At 48.2% G+C, this 14829-nt stretch overlaps 1 protein-coding gene and 1 long non-coding RNA gene across 6 annotated transcripts in view; one reads left to right on the top strand and one right to left on the bottom strand.

The window, feature by feature from the left end:
• Positions 1 to 6515, top strand: part of MLF2 (myeloid leukemia factor 2) — a 9618-nt gene extending 3103 nt beyond the window's left edge. For all 5 annotated transcript variants that reach the window (XM_039717976.1, XM_039717975.1, XM_039717972.1 and 2 more), the window contains exons 2-9: positions 87 to 160; positions 1927 to 2053; positions 2526 to 2561; positions 3999 to 4052; positions 4454 to 4579; positions 4916 to 5075; positions 5155 to 5395; positions 5928 to 6515. In XM_039717976.1, the coding sequence (XP_039573910.1) occupies positions 111 to 160; positions 1927 to 2053; positions 2526 to 2561; positions 3999 to 4052; positions 4454 to 4579; positions 4916 to 5075; positions 5155 to 5333 (732 nt within the window). In that variant the 5' untranslated portion in view covers positions 87 to 110 and the 3' untranslated portion in view covers positions 5334 to 5395; positions 5928 to 6515. The remainder of the gene's footprint in view (positions 1 to 86; positions 161 to 1926; positions 2054 to 2525; positions 2562 to 3998; positions 4053 to 4453; positions 4580 to 4915; positions 5076 to 5154; positions 5396 to 5927) is intronic.
• A 243-nt stretch (positions 6516 to 6758) lies between these two features.
• On the bottom strand, positions 6759 to 8421 carry LOC120506430. The gene is made up of 3 exons (XR_005628508.1): positions 8347 to 8421; positions 7537 to 7680; positions 6759 to 6839 (listed from the first exon to the last, which is right to left on the bottom strand). It is a non-coding gene; the product is annotated as an uncharacterized LOC120506430 (long non-coding RNA).
• Between the last annotated feature and the right edge of the window lie 6408 nt (positions 8422 to 14829).

Below are 14829 nucleotides of genomic sequence, written 5' to 3'. Positions count from 1 at the left end.
GGGGCGGGGGGGCCGGTTCCGCCGCTCCGCTCCGCCCCTCCCCGCCCTCAGCCCCGGCTGCGCTGACCGCCCTCTCCCCTCCGCAGAGGCCGCCCCCGAGCGAGCGAAGCATGTTCCGGCTGATGAGGGATGGCGAGCCGGAGGACCCCATGTTTGCCATGTGAGTCGGGCTGGGCATCCTGCGGGCAGGGGAGCCGGGGAGGGAGGGAGGGAGGGCTGCGGCACGGAGCGTCCCCGGGGAAGTGTGCGCTGCCCCCGCGCCCCGCCGGGCGGGCAGAGCCGGGCGGGCCCGGAGCGCCGCGGCAGCGCGGCTGGCTGGGGCACACACGGACCGACACCCTGCGGAGGGACAGCACACACGGACAGCCTGCGGAGGGACAGGACACACGGACAGCCTCCGGAGGGACAGCACACACGGACAGCACACACGGACACCCTCCCGAGGGACAGCGCGGCCGCTCACAGGGCTCGCGTCGGTCTCGTTTCCGCGATAGTGGAGCGTGGTCTTGGAGGAAAGCGTGATATAAAGTAGGCCAAAAGGCATCGCAGCTGTCTTGAGAGGAAGAGAGGGCTGGCATAATAACTAATCTTTTTTCTTTGCGCGAGGTTTTTTGGTTTTTTTTTTCATTATGCAAAGTAGGGTTGCAGTTGAGGTAGATAAAATCTGCTGCTCTGTCCAGTGTTTGTTGCTGTTCTGCACAGGAAGTCATTAATGGAGCTGGAGAAGGCTGCTGAAGCAGTTGTCAAGTTGTGAGGAACAAAGTAAAGAGAAAACAACGAGTAGTTTTGAAACACGAGTATTGAAATCTAACAAAGGTCCCAAGAACTCTTCCTGGGACTCCTTTGACTGAATGTTTTTGTTTCCGTCCTCAGTACAGAAATTGGATGCTATTGATAAATTTTGGCAGTGACACTAAGTTGGCAGCCTTTGCAAAGTGGATAAGGAATAGACTGTAATACAGGAAGAATTTGATTATGTTAAACAAGACACTACTAGAAATTTGGTGAAATTTATGTATGTAGAAGAATAGTCAATCTTTTACTTAGGAAATCAATAGTAAGCCAGAATTTTATCAGCTGTGAGCAAATTAGCAGGAGAGGAGACCTTGATGTCCCAGTTAGTCACTGAATGACTGTGTGTTCTCATTAACATGGCAGGTATGAGTCTAGCTTTTATTATGGGAAGCATTTCCAGTAGAGACAGAAAAGTATTAGTTTTAAGTATTTAAGTAGTGGGTACTTCTGTCATCTCAGGAATAATCTGTGCTGTGGAGGTCATTAAAGCTCAAGAGGGATAATTGCAGGCTACAAGATGTGCAGGAAAAAAGCTATGGTATTTCCCAGAAGTTTCTAATTGTGGCCACCCAATTGTGTGACTCTTTATCCTTACCCTCCTTTTCCTCCTCTTGCTTCACCAACCTATGTGAGTGCATGCAGCCCTCAAAAGTGGAGGCTGCAAAAGTTGGGAAATCCAGTTAGGGGGGAAAAAAGCTATGGTATTTCCCAGAAGTTTCTAATTGTGGCCACCCAATTCTGTGACTCTTTATCCTTACCCTCATTTTCCTCCTCTTGCTTCACCAACCTGTGTGAGTACATGCAGCCCTCAAAGTGGAGGCTGCAAAAGTTGGGATAACCAGTTAGGGCTCCCAGTTATTGTCCCCTTTCTCCCTCAAATCTGGAAAAGCTGTCTGTGGTCTCAACCCCTGGGGAGCAGAGGGGTGTCAGGCCATGCAGTCCATTCTGGAGGTTCCAGTCTTGCATTTCACTGTTTGTGTCTGTGCACATGGAGGGGTGGGAGGACGATAAGTAGGATCTCCTGCTCTCCGGTGCCATTAAGTGTACAGGTGTGTAAGAATAACACCGAGCTGGCAGGAGCGGATTACACGGGGCTTTGTCCTCACCGTTGTTCTCTGCCCCTCTCCAAAGGGATCCCTTTGCCATCCACCGGCAGCACATGAACCGCATGCTGTCGGGGAGTTTCGGGTTCGGGCCGCTCCTTGGCATCACGGACGGGAGCGCCCCTGGGGCTCGCCAGGCTGCCCGCAGGATGCAGGTAACACAGGGCTGGGCACGGGCCGCAGTTTCCCAAACTGCTCTGGCAGTGTCTGTCTCCCACCCTTCCCGGGTTGGGCTCCCCCCTCTCCTCCACGCAGGGGGTGGGTGCGGAGTGAATCTCTCAGGCAGTGGTGCTCTGGTCCTTCTCTGTATTCCGCCTGTATTAAGGTCTTGAATGCAACTCTAGGTTGGATGGGAGGAAGGGAATAAATACTAAATACATGTTGTTTCTCGTTCAAGGATGTGAGTTCATATAATGGGGAGAAATTTAGGAGCATCACCACACGTCTGGTTTGTTAGGGGTGCTAATGGGTTGAACCCCCAGGGCAATCTGTGGGGCACTTGATCTGTTTGTAAAGCCTGAGTGTTCCCAGTTCTGTTTCTGAGAAGGATTAGTGTGTTCTGATGAGGATCTAGTGTTTGGCTGTTGCAAAGTCATTCTCTGTTCTGTTTTTCTGTTCTCCTGGCAGGCAGGAGCTGTTTCACCCTTTGGGATGCTCGGCATGGTAAGTTTTCTGTTTTTCTGGGTCAGATTAGAGGCTTTCCAAGTAGTGGCTCCATACTGAGATTCATCAGCACTGTGTGCAACCGGTGCTAAAATGTAGCCATCTGTGAGCCTGACCAGCTATCCTACCAGGTAGGGAGGATGGGAATGTCTGCAGAGACCAGGATGAGCTTGAGATTTATAGTAAATGGAATAGGGAAGAAGGTATTGAACTGAAACTGGAAGCATCTGGTTTCTCCTGGACCTCTCATTGAGTTGTTTTATGACTTCAGGCCTTTACCTTGTTTCCCCTCTAATGTTTTAATCCTGTCCGTGAGCTGTTTTTGAAGAGAGAGTCTAACTCTCTGTATATGGGGAAGTTGTATTTGCACCCTGACCGGAGAAAAGTCATAAAGCTGTTATAGCACAATATTTCATGGGAATTGGGACAGTTAATATCTGGGAAGAGCAGGTAGTCCCTTAATAACCTCATCTGTCTGAAAAGAAGCTGCAGATGTGGAGGTAATGGAGGAGCTGTGAGGACGCCAGGAAAGGACTTGGCCATCAGTAGGCAGAGGGGATTACTGCACCTCCTTTGCTGGTGGTGGCGGCTGGAAAGCCAGCAGAATAGTCACTAAACAGGGCTGGGATGGGAATGGCTGTGTGTACGTGAGAACACCGCGCTCGGAGCGTGCTGATCTCCGTCTTCCACCGAAGTGACACAGTGGAAATAGGTTATTCCAGATCCAGCAGCTTTAGCTGCCTTGCTCTGCAGAATTGCCTCAATGAAAGAGACTCCAGCGTCCTGGAATTTTTGTAGCTCAGAGGAGGATTAATAAGACTACAAACACATAGACTTCAAAGCATAATAACATTGTGTGTGAGTACTGCTCTGCTGGAAACGAGAACAAGAGGCTACTCGAGGAAACAAAAAAAAAAGAAATCAGCAATTTTGAACTGACATTGTAATTTTGTTTACATATTGCACAATTAACCTGTGAGACCTGCTGGCCCAGGGTGTTACTGCAGCATTCAGGTTTACAGGATGGAAAAGGCAGGTGTTTGTAGGGGAAAATAAGCAAATTTGTTGTTATGCTAGAAAGAAAACAATCAGTGGAAATTTTCTTAAGACCACTCTTAGTGCATCTGCTGAGATTTCTTCTTACTTTGCTGAGTCCCCAAGCTCACAAACCCCAATGCATCAGCAGTTGGATACAAACTAAAAGAATAACCTTTGCCAGAGCATTGGGCAATGCAACCTGAGAGAATGGAGAGAACAGCAACCCCAAATTCTGGTGGTTTTTTGTTGTTTTTTTTTTCTGCACACTGAAAGAACATGAAAAAAAAAAATCAAGGTTCTTCTTCTTAGGCAGCAGGCTTTTTGCACATAGTTTGTTGTTCTTTCCTCATGCCTCTTCCCAGACTGACTACTCTTGTGTTCTCTTTTCCTTTTTATCAGGCAGGTGGCTTTATGGATATGTTTGGGATGATGAACGACATGATTGGAAACATGGTAAGAACCCTTCATGAACTGTTCTGTATGGAGGGGAGTGCTGAGGGTGCTTCTGCCACCCCTCTGATGTCTCTTACCTTACTGTGCTGCTTGGGATGGACTGAGGCACACCTGCCAAGGTGGCAGAGCTGTAAGCTTTGCTTCGTCACTGGGAGTCAGTGACAGAGCTTGTTCCTGAGTGCAGGGAGAGGAGAGGGGTGAGGAAGGAAGTGTGTGGGTGGACATGTTTAGCAAGAAATAAGTATTAATTTAACAGGAAGGTGTGTTCTCCAGAAAAAGGGACCCATGGGGATTATATTCATCCTATTGTAACTTCTTACTTCATCGCAGAGAGGGAATTAAATGCCATCTCTTCTTCCCTCCCATCCCTTCTTTCCACCATTCCCCATTCCTTCTTGCAGGAACATATGACAAGTGGTGCTAACTGCCAGACGTTTACCTCCTCAACTGTCATCTCTTACTCCAACCTGGGTGATGGGCCCAAGGTCTATCAGGAGACCTCAGAGATGCGTTCAGCACCTGGCGGGGTAAGGGGGAGGCTGCTGGCTTTGCTGGGACAGGGTGGGCTTCGTTTGGTGGCTTTGTGGGTGGCCACCTACAGCACTTTGGCTCCGCGGCCAGCTGCAGTTCGAGGAGCACATTGTGCTCTGGTGACTCACTGAACCGTGCCAAGGGCCCCTGGGAGGAAATGGGAAGAGCTGGCAGTGGGGAATCCATTCTTCCCTGTTCCTAATGTTGCGTCTGACATCCTGGGAGTGGTGGCAGTGCAAATCGGCCGAAATACTGGAGGCAGGAATCAGGGTGCCTTAGGGGGCTGGGAGAAGGAATGAAAATGTTGATTCCACGTGGGAATCTGCCCCCAGATCCGCGAGACAAGACGGACCGTCAGGGACTCGGACAGCGGCTTGGAACAGATGTCGATCGGGCACCACATCAGGGAGAGGGCCCACATCATGCAGCGCTCCCGGAACCACCGCACGGGCGACCAGGAGGAGAGGCAGGACTACATCAACATGGACGAAAGTGAGTAGAGTGCCCGTGTCCTCCTCCCAGCCCAGCCGGGTGCTGCTTCCCCGCGTGAGCTGGCGGTCTCCCCGCGCAGGTGACGCCGCCGCCTTTGACGACGAGTGGCGGCGAGAGACGTCCCGGTTCCGGCCGCAGCGGGGCCTGGAGTTCCGGCGCCACGAGGGCAGCGCAGGCCGGCGGGCCGAAGGGACTCGCCTCGCCATCCAGGGCCCTGAGGATTCTCCCTCCAGACAGTCCCGCCGCTACGACTGGTGAACTGGGAGCAGACCTTGTGGGGGGTGCAGCGTGGCCACCCCCAAACCTACCTACGCGCTCTTGTGAGTCTTAACAAGTTCCTTCCGTGTCTTCCGCTCGGTGGTTGCCTCTTAGCCATAGGGTTATCTGTTCTTTGCGCTAATCTTATGTTATTTTGAAGTTTCGGTTGCAAAGGGATTTTCCTGCTTTGAGAGGGCAGGGGAAGGTGTGAATTTGGAGAAGATGCTGTGCTGAAGCCGAAGATGGAAGCTGTTTAAGTTGGCTTTGTCGTGAACAAAAGACCTGTGGTGTCAGCCTTAACTGATGGCTGAAATAGTATGATGTGATGTAGGATTGCAGTCTGTGGAGTGTTTATATTGTCATTGTGTGGAACTTAGAGACCATTTGCTGTCTATCCAGTTTGAAATATAAGTAAGTGCTGGTGTCTGCTCTCCTGTGCTTTGGATAGGGCTCACCAGGATGTGATCTAGTGCTTCAAAAGGGACATTTTCCCCTTTTTTTGATGTCTAGACATTTGGTTTAAACTTGTCTTTATCCGTCTTCTTTCTAAGCACCACTTACTCTTTTTATGTCTTCTGTTTCCTTTCCTCCCAGGTACAGACAGTGAAACTCGGAAGCCCCTTCAAAGCACCACTTGGACCCTTCTCAAATTTAGTATTAACCTCCCTCCCACTTAAGGATTAAAACAAAGCAACTAATCTTCTGCATTGCTCTATTTCACCCCATTTGGGTGCTGCAGTGGGACATGGGGAATCTCACTGATGTGCAAGGAACACATTAATTGCCCATTCCCTCTCTGCTCTCCCTTTGGCTCTGTTCTTTCTGCCAGTAGTGCTGGGCATGAGGAGCTGCCACCTTGCCTCTTCCATCCTTTCCACTCTTTCTGTGCTGGGTTGGGCTGGTTCTGAAGTTTGTGTTTAGTCCCCTGTGAAAGGAATATGAGGGAATTTGCTAGACCCCCCTGTCAGTCCCCTGACTGGGACAGAGGCTTTGATTCCCCTGCTGCTCCCTGGTGCATCTGTGGAGAAGCAGAAGGATGTGTATGTTGGAGAAGGGAGGAGCAGAACAAAAGCTGGATCAGCCTGTGGGCCCCCTGACCCCTCTTCAGTCAGCTCCCCTACTTTTTTAATTTGTGAAACTTGTAACTAGATGTTTACTGAATAAAGAAACAAACTGTAAAGAGTTGGTGGATCAGTCTTTGCCTTCAGCTGACCTAATTGTGCCTGCTGTGGCACAATTACCTCTTTCACATCCTTGGAAAATTGCTGAGGAGAAACTTGGTGTGAAATTCTCAGGCTTTGTTTTCTTACAGAAGATAGCCTAACAGCCTTCCCATGTAGTCACAGGGTGAGATGATGCTCAACATGGAGATTGTGAAAGAAGACCCAAGAACTCACCATTTGCAAAAAATGCCCTCTAATTGCTGTAGTTTTGCTGTGCACTGAAGGGAAATTGGTTGATCCTTCTTGGTCAGCTGTGCAGCCCTGAATTGGGCCTCTGGGGTTCCTGCACAGACAGGGAATATTTCCATTATTTTCCTGTCATATCACTGCAACCGTGGCTGACGTTATGAATGACCTTTCCTTAGCATCTCTGGGATTAGGTGAAAATTGAGAGGCATTAGGAATACAGGACCAGGGAAGATCTCCTGGGTTCTTGGCCAGTTTTGTGCTCTGGCACACACTCTTACACAAACCTTTTCATCAGTTTATTTGGAACAGAAGGCAGGAAATCAATTCATGGCTTACACTTGGAGGTGGCGTGCTGGGATGTGGTGTATCCCTCTGTTGTACATGTGGGCACTAACAGAGACATGCCTTGCTGGGGACTGACTGTCCTGCCCTGAGACAAGGATGCAGCATCCACCCTCTGGAAGCTCAGGGCAGAGTTTGCAGTGTTCCACCCTTCAAGGAAGTGCAGAACAGAGCCGTGGCTGGAGCCCACTTCCCCATGCCGTTTTGTCCCATGGCAAACCCCAGCAGGAGTCATAGAAGAGTTTGGTTTGGAAGGGACTTCAAAGACAGCAGCCTGCTGTCCCTGGCAGTGGAGTGACTTTTGAGGTGTCATAGCCAAGGCAAGCCCTGAAGAGAGCAAGGCTGAAGGAGGAGCTACACAGAACAAAGCAGGCTTGGGAGAGGTTTTGTGGAAGTCATCCTGGGGTTTCCAGACCAAAAGAAGGGACTGCAACAGCAGCAGCCCTCACCTCTGGCAGCCTTGAGCCACTGTGAGATGTGGCACCTGGTGCTTTGATCCAGTGGAGAGCCAGCTGAGCTCAGGAAGGTGCTCACAGCACGGAGATGGTGGCAGTAACCAGCTGCCAGGTCCTGGCCAGGTTTTGAGGAGAAGTCTGAGATGGAGAACAGGTGTTGCATTAATAAGCAGACAGGACTCCGTTTCTTCATGCAGAAAAGCTAAGTCTTTATTGTATAGGTCATATTTTATAGGATTATCAGAAGGCACTGTGTCAGATCTTACTGGTGGACAATACATTCACACTTAGTTCATTGGTCAGTACATGGTATTTTGCATGTCTATCAAACTTCTGTATTTATAGTTAGTTTACATATTTTTTCTACTGATTCTCATGAGACAAATCTTGTTGTTTATGTAGGTGCTAGTTGTTTTTCACTCAAGAATAAGTTGTTGTGCTAACGAGCTCTCATGCCAAGATTGTTTTCACATGGGAACTTGCAAATTACTTAGCTGCACTTAGAAGAAATGACAGGCTAGCTATTAATTTAACAGAGCAGGCCTGATTTTATGAGGTCTTTCTTTTATAATTCTTCTACCTGTCTACAACAAACAGGAAGGTGACCATGGTCGTGGTGGGGATTAACATTGACCTTTGATCGTGAGGATCCATTCCTCTTTGGGCATGGATTTCCTAATCTTGATCTAATCCCAAATCCTTTTATCTGGATTCAGCCTTTGCTCCCTGTTGGGTGCTGTCCTGATTACAGATTTAGGTAGGAGCCTTGCAGTGGGAGGACTCGGCAGTGGGAGGGTGATTTACCTGGCTGCCTGAGCCTTGCTAGCTGCTGCACGCTCCGTGCAAACCAAGGTTTCAGCCTTCTCCAGGGGCAGCAAGGAATATGGGAAAGAGCTTCGGTGAAAAGAGTTTCAGTGAGAGGAGAACTTTGTGTTAAGGCAGGAGCCCAGGGGAGAGTTTTGGAGATCCCAAACTCTAAAGGAAGCAGGGGAAGTTTATTGAGAGGGTGAGCCCTTTGCCCGTCCCAGGCTGCCATGGTACACGCACTTCTGGCTTCAGAAAGCAGGAGGGCTTTCTCCAAAGGGAACTCGCCTTACCTGGGGTCTTAGAACTTTGTGTTAAGGCAGGAGCCCAGGGGAGAGTTTTGGAGATCCCCAACCAAGAAGAAGGGGAAGTTTATTGAGAGGGTGAGCCCAGGCTGCCATGGTACATGCACTTCTGGCTTCAGAAGGCAGGAGGGTTTTCTCCAAAGAAGGGAACACACCTGTGTTCATTGTTTCCTATGAGTTACAGTTTCAAGTGAAATGTTTTGCCCTTAAAAGCAATCGATCTCCTGTATCAGGGCACTGGAAAGGCTGGGATGAGACCCTGCCATTTCTGAAATGTCTCTGACAGCTGTGCCAGCAAGATGGAGAAAGAGAAGGCTGCATGTTCTCAACATGAAATCAAACACTATTTATTTCAGTGGTTCCAAGTCATCCTTATCAGTCCAAAGGAAACAAAATCCCTTCGTGCTCCTTCTCCCATAGCTGTCACCTTCAAATTGGATGAATTGAAGTGTCAAATCCAGGCAGTTCATTGGTACTACTGGATCTTCCTAAGGAGCCTTCCTAAGGAGCAAGTAGGACACCTGAAGTGAGACAGAGGGGCCTGACAGGCTTTAAAGAGGCAGAGGGAAGGGGAGGTGGTAGAATGGGGTGAAGATAGGCTGGAAACACTAGTAGGAAGATGGATAGTATGACCTTGGATGAGAATGCACTAGCTACACACAAATAAACCACAAACTTTGGTGGTTTTGTTTGTTGTATATTCAGTTTTCCATAATTGAAAATATATCTTGAAAATAAAACCCATGAGGGCTAGAAGGAACTTTGTCCTTACATGTTTTTGTGGGTAGCCCTGAAGGTCTGTGCATTTTTCACTTAGAGGTACTGTAAAATACTGGGGGAATTGTAGAATACTGGGGGAATTGTAGAATAGTGGGGAGAAAGAAGTCTGGGAAAGTTAACCTGGTGTCAATACTTCTAAATAAAAAATAGATTATATCCACACCTGTAAACCAGGCAAACTGCCATTATATCAAGATAAGAGATGCAAAATGCATTAAATTGAAAAATAAGCATTTATGTCGCAGTGTTTATAATACGTGATCTCACTTCTCAAAATTGTTCCTGTCCAACAACTGTGATAATTTCTGATTAAATTATGGGTTGGGTCAACCCAGAGTCAGAGGTTGCAACAGCACGAGGCATTTTATCTGGCCACACAAGACTCTGTTCTGAAGTAAAACAAGTTAGTAATTACTAAAACAACAAAAAGGCCAATATTATAAATTTTAGTTCACTGATAGATTTCAAGTAATGAGGGGGAAAAGAGACTATAGAATATGAAATTATTTCCAGTAGGATGTTGTTTGAAACTAATGCTCATTAGTAACTTGATTAATGATCTGAAAGAAGGTATTAAACCAGTGCTGATGAAGCTTTCAGAGGATCCAAAGAACAATGAAAGTAATAAATGTTGGAAAAAGATGAGATGTACTGAACAGTCAGTAACTATTGGTGTGTTTATTTATAAACAGTAGGTATTTTTGGCTGCACTGAATGCAGAAAAGACATTCACCCAGGGACATAAACATAGTCTGTGCTCTTTCAAGATGGGGAGCTCCAAAAGGAATTAGGATTGGAAGACAACCAAGGAAATTAATGGTACTTGCATAATTCTTCCTCTGTGCAGATGGGTTACACTGGGATGCATTAGCCTGTGTTCACCCAGAGCAGAGGTAAAAATTCTCCACTTTGAAGAATCACAGAATGGTTTGGGTTGGAGGGGACCTTGAATATCATCCAGTTCCAGCCTCCTGCCATGGGCAGGGACACCTTCCTCTAGACCAGGTGCCTCAGAGCTCCATCCAACCTGGCCTTGAACATTGCCAGGGATGGGGCACCCACAGCTTCTCTGGGCAACCTGTGCCAGCGCCTCACCGTCGTCACAGTAAAGGATTTCATCCTAACACCCAGCACAAACATGCTCTCTTTCAGTCTGAAGCCATCCCCCTTCTCCTGTCACTACATGCTCTTGTAAATAGTCTTTCTCCATCTTTCTTGTAGGCTCCCTTTAGGTACTGGAAGGCTGCAATTAGGTCACCCCAAAACCTTCTCTTCTCCAGACTGAGCAATCCAAATTCTCTTTCATTTTCTCAGCTTTTCATTGTAGGAGAGGTGCTCCATCCCTCTGATCGATTTGGTATATCAGAGTAGTGAACCAGTTGTGGGAAATCTGGGTATTGGACACTAAAAAGGAACCAAAGAAGACTCAAGAAGGGTGAAACAAGGATGGCTTGGAGCCTGGAAACACTGCCCAGCACTACAGGTTAACGTGAACTGAACTCCTGTGTCTGAGTTCACTCCACTGGAGCACAGGCTGGCGTCACCTGAACGGGAACAAGGCTTCTGACAGCAGAGGGCTCTTCAGCCCAGCAGAAAACCTGCAGCGACCTCACCATGGAGCTGGGAGTGAAGGCAGACCTTGTGAGAGCAGTAGAGCACACACCTCCGTCTCCCAGCTCCCCTACTCCAAAGCCCATGGGGAGGCCCAAAAAGAGTTTGGGCAGTGGGCAAGGGAGTTCTTGGCCACTTGAGAAGCCAAGCAATGTGATTATACCAGTCCCTTTGGGCTTCAAAAATCTGTGAGCAGGAGAGGGAAACAGACTGGCACAGGGCTTAGACTGAAGGGAAAGGTGGGAAGGGCAAGAAGAGACCTTTTGACTTGACAAGGGCTTCAAAGCAGGTGGGACCACAAAGAGCTGCAGGAAACAGAGCTCCCTCTGGGCACAATGGTTTGCTCAGGATACAAACAGGCACTGCCATGGGGCTGGAATGTAAAATCCTACAGGCTCCAGTGCTGGAGAACAAAAGGATTTAAAATAGACCTCAATCCAGTGTATAACTTAAAACTGATTTGTTTGATTTGCAGTATTTTTTTACTTTCCATAACACTCTAAAAAATGGACTTGATTTCATATTTCAGCCCTGTCTTAAATGTAACTGGGATTTTTTTTCCCTCCTGGGAATTTTCCTTTTTAAAGACAACACTTCAAAAACTGTTTCCATGGGGAAACTTCACTTTGGTTATTATTACTTTCACCATCTCCTCACATCTGGATGGCTTTTTAAATCCTGAGGGCACTTAATACAAACTTAGCATGGGGGAAAAAGGTAATAAAAGGAAGGGAAATAGAACAGACACTACCTATCTCCAACTGCTGGTGATGTAATGTCCAGAGGTAAGCTGGAAGATTAGACACTAGCCTCACCATTTCCATCCCTTACTAATGACAGAAAAGGAGAACAAAGATTGCAAAAGAATAAATGCTTGGGTAAATAAATAAAACCCAGCAACATTGCCAAATTGGATGAGGGTATCACACAGGAGGACATAGGTGGCCTTGAATGTGCCAGTAAGAGCAAAAGGGCTAAAGTTTGTAGCACAAAGTGAAAGGGAAAAGGTGCATAGGGCCTAAAATCAAGATTTTGGCTGTACACTGGAGCTTCCTTGATTATAACTATCAGAAAAAAGGGAAATACTCTGGATCACCAGAGGAGAAGACATGCAGTCCAGGAGGCATTTCTGGTAGCTATAGGTTGTGTTTCTGTGCCTGTGAGAGATGCTGATCAGACTTCACCTGTGGAAGAGAACTGTGCTCGTTTCTAGCCAAGGAAGCCTAATTTGAAGTGCAGGAAGGAGAGCACTTTTGCACTCTATTTGAAGAGCAAGTAAGAGAGTAAGGAGAGCTCACGGTGCACAAGGGGGCTGATTTGGTTAGTTAAGCAAAGTGAAGTCTGTACTCAAGGGAAATAAACACCAGGGAGGAAGAACAGCTTCAGCTAGAGCCAGGCTGGCACAGGCACAAGAGAATATCAACTAGCTGTGAATTCATTTAAGCTGGAAATTAAAAAACTTTAACCACTACAGCAGTTGGGTTCTGGGGCAGCCTGCCAAGGGGACTAGTGGGGACAAGAAAATTAACCAGTTTGGGGTTGGCACCTGAGAAGCTTTTGCAAGGGATTGTGAGACCATCCATAGTGGTGAGATATCACACTTGGTCACCAGGAGCCTCCCTGCTTTTGCTCCCAACAAAGAGATCATCCATATTCCCACATCCTGGAAACAGTGCTAAATGCTTCAGAGGCAGATACAGCCAAAGCCTCCCCAGAAACATTTTCTCCTGATATGAAGGGGCTGGGCCTTTACTTGTCCTCAGAACAGGAGGGTGCAGGGCAGTTTTTAACATGTGCACAAAGTGCTACAGGAATTCTGAACATTCTTGCTACTGTAAAAGGGTCACAGCTCTCAAATCCAGCTGACATTTTGCTGCCTATTGAATTCATCACAACAGGAATATAATTGCACACTGCACAAAGAATTTTTGCAAATGAACTCCTTTCCTTGGCAGGAGAAGAGCCTGCCACCAGCAGAGGAGGCAGACAATAGTCCAGCCTAGTTCCACACTGGATCAAGAGGGATGCTCCTGGAAAACTGCAGAAGATGAGAGAAAAGCACCCAAAAGATGGGGTGTCTGTGGAACCAGCAGATAAAACAGGTGGTTTTTATGAGTATTTCAGCTAAGCAGTGACTAGTACTAGGAAAAGAGATGAGGAAAGAAGAGCCCTGCAGGTGGGAACACAGACAGACTCCCATGGAGAGGATGGCAAAAAGGGAAAGGGGTCACAGAAGGAAAATGAGCAGCTATTCCAGGGCATACAAAGGAGACAAGAAGGATGTCAGAGATCTGAGAGACACATTTGCAGCAGCCAACATGAACTGTGAGATTCTTCTGACTACTCTACCCTGCTCTGCATCAGAATCCTGCAGAGGCAGGGCCACATCCCAGGAAGGATGAGCCGGCTGTGGCAAGCAGCAGGCACAGCCCTCAGAGGCTGCTGTTAGGGGGGTCTTTGCAGAGGGACACACACAGATCATCTGTGCCAGCTCTCCCTACAGACTGCAGCACCCACCTGGCACAGAGGGCCTGCAGAGCAGCACTCAGCCAAGGCATCCCTGCACGGGGCTCTGGAGGACCACACGATGCACGACCACCCTGCAGACCAGCAGATGCAATCTGGCTGGCATGGCCACGGCCTCTGCAGCACCATCCTCAGCTGGCACCGGGAGGGAGCTCTCAGGATGCAGGTGGTGGCACATGTCCTGCTGCTGGCCAGGGGCAGGGCTGCCATCCTCCCTGCTCTCCCCAGACAGGCCTGAGGACACCTGCTGTCCAGAGATGTGTCCCCCAGCCATTGTCACTGGCTTGGTAATGTGTAAGAGCACTGGGGTGCACACCAGCCCATCATTCTGCAGGAAACAAACCACCCTGCCAAAGGTCTCCTTTGGAGAACAGAGCCAAGGGCAGCCTCAGCAACCCCAGTAAATGAAATATTGACTCCTTTTGAGGTACCTCGGCACAGAGCAGTGGAGGATGGGGAGTACCTTAGAGAAGTCCTGCAGGGTGTCTGTCCAGCTGTGACACTTCTCCCCACCCTCCAGGTACGGATGGGCACTGCAGCAGCTGCCCAGCACCCTCACAACCTTCAAGAAGAGGAGCAGCAAGCTCCCCAGAAGAAATTGCGTCCCAAGAATGCAATAATTACCATCACTAACCCCAGTCCCTGGTTTACTCTTGCCACAGGGCAGCTGCAGGTGGCTGGCAAAAGCTGGACATCAGTGATGGAGCAGTTCAGGTCCTCTCCTACCTCCTCCCTTTTCTGAACCCGTGAAAGCCCCAGGTAGGTACCCAAAGAGGGATTTGCCATGAATCACTGCTCAAGAGCTGTCAGACTTTCTGTGCTGGGGATGGCAGATCTCCTGCTCCTCATTTTGGGATGGACATTTCTTGGTACCCTCTTCTACAGCCCCCTAAATCTGATAACTTTTCAGGGCTTAATGTGTCCAGGTATTTCTGTTCTCCTGTACTCAGGTCTTTTCTTTGGACAAAAATGGGTTAAAACATAAAGACATTTTAAAATGAAAACTTATAATGCTCAGTACTTACCTCACTCTTGCCATCTTCAAAGTGATTTATAAATGTTAACTAATTAATTAATCTTCACATCTTCTCCAACTGAAATTCAGAGTCACGGCTGAAGCGAGCAGAAAAATAAAAACCACGGTTTTCAGGTGAAGGGCAAAGGCAAACCTATGCTCCTGCCCTCTGTTTGCCATCCAGCAAGGCAATTTGCAGCAATACTTTCATTCTGCACTGCAACCCTCTCATTTATTTTTCAGTCC

Source organism: Passer montanus, unplaced genomic scaffold, assembly GCF_014805655.1.
Source record: "Passer montanus isolate IOZ18808 unplaced genomic scaffold, ASM1480565v1 scaffold39, whole genome shotgun sequence".
In the NCBI taxonomy this organism is placed as follows: Eukaryota; Metazoa; Chordata; class Aves; order Passeriformes; family Passeridae; genus Passer; species Passer montanus.
This window is presented reverse-complemented; position numbering and strand designations above follow the sequence as displayed.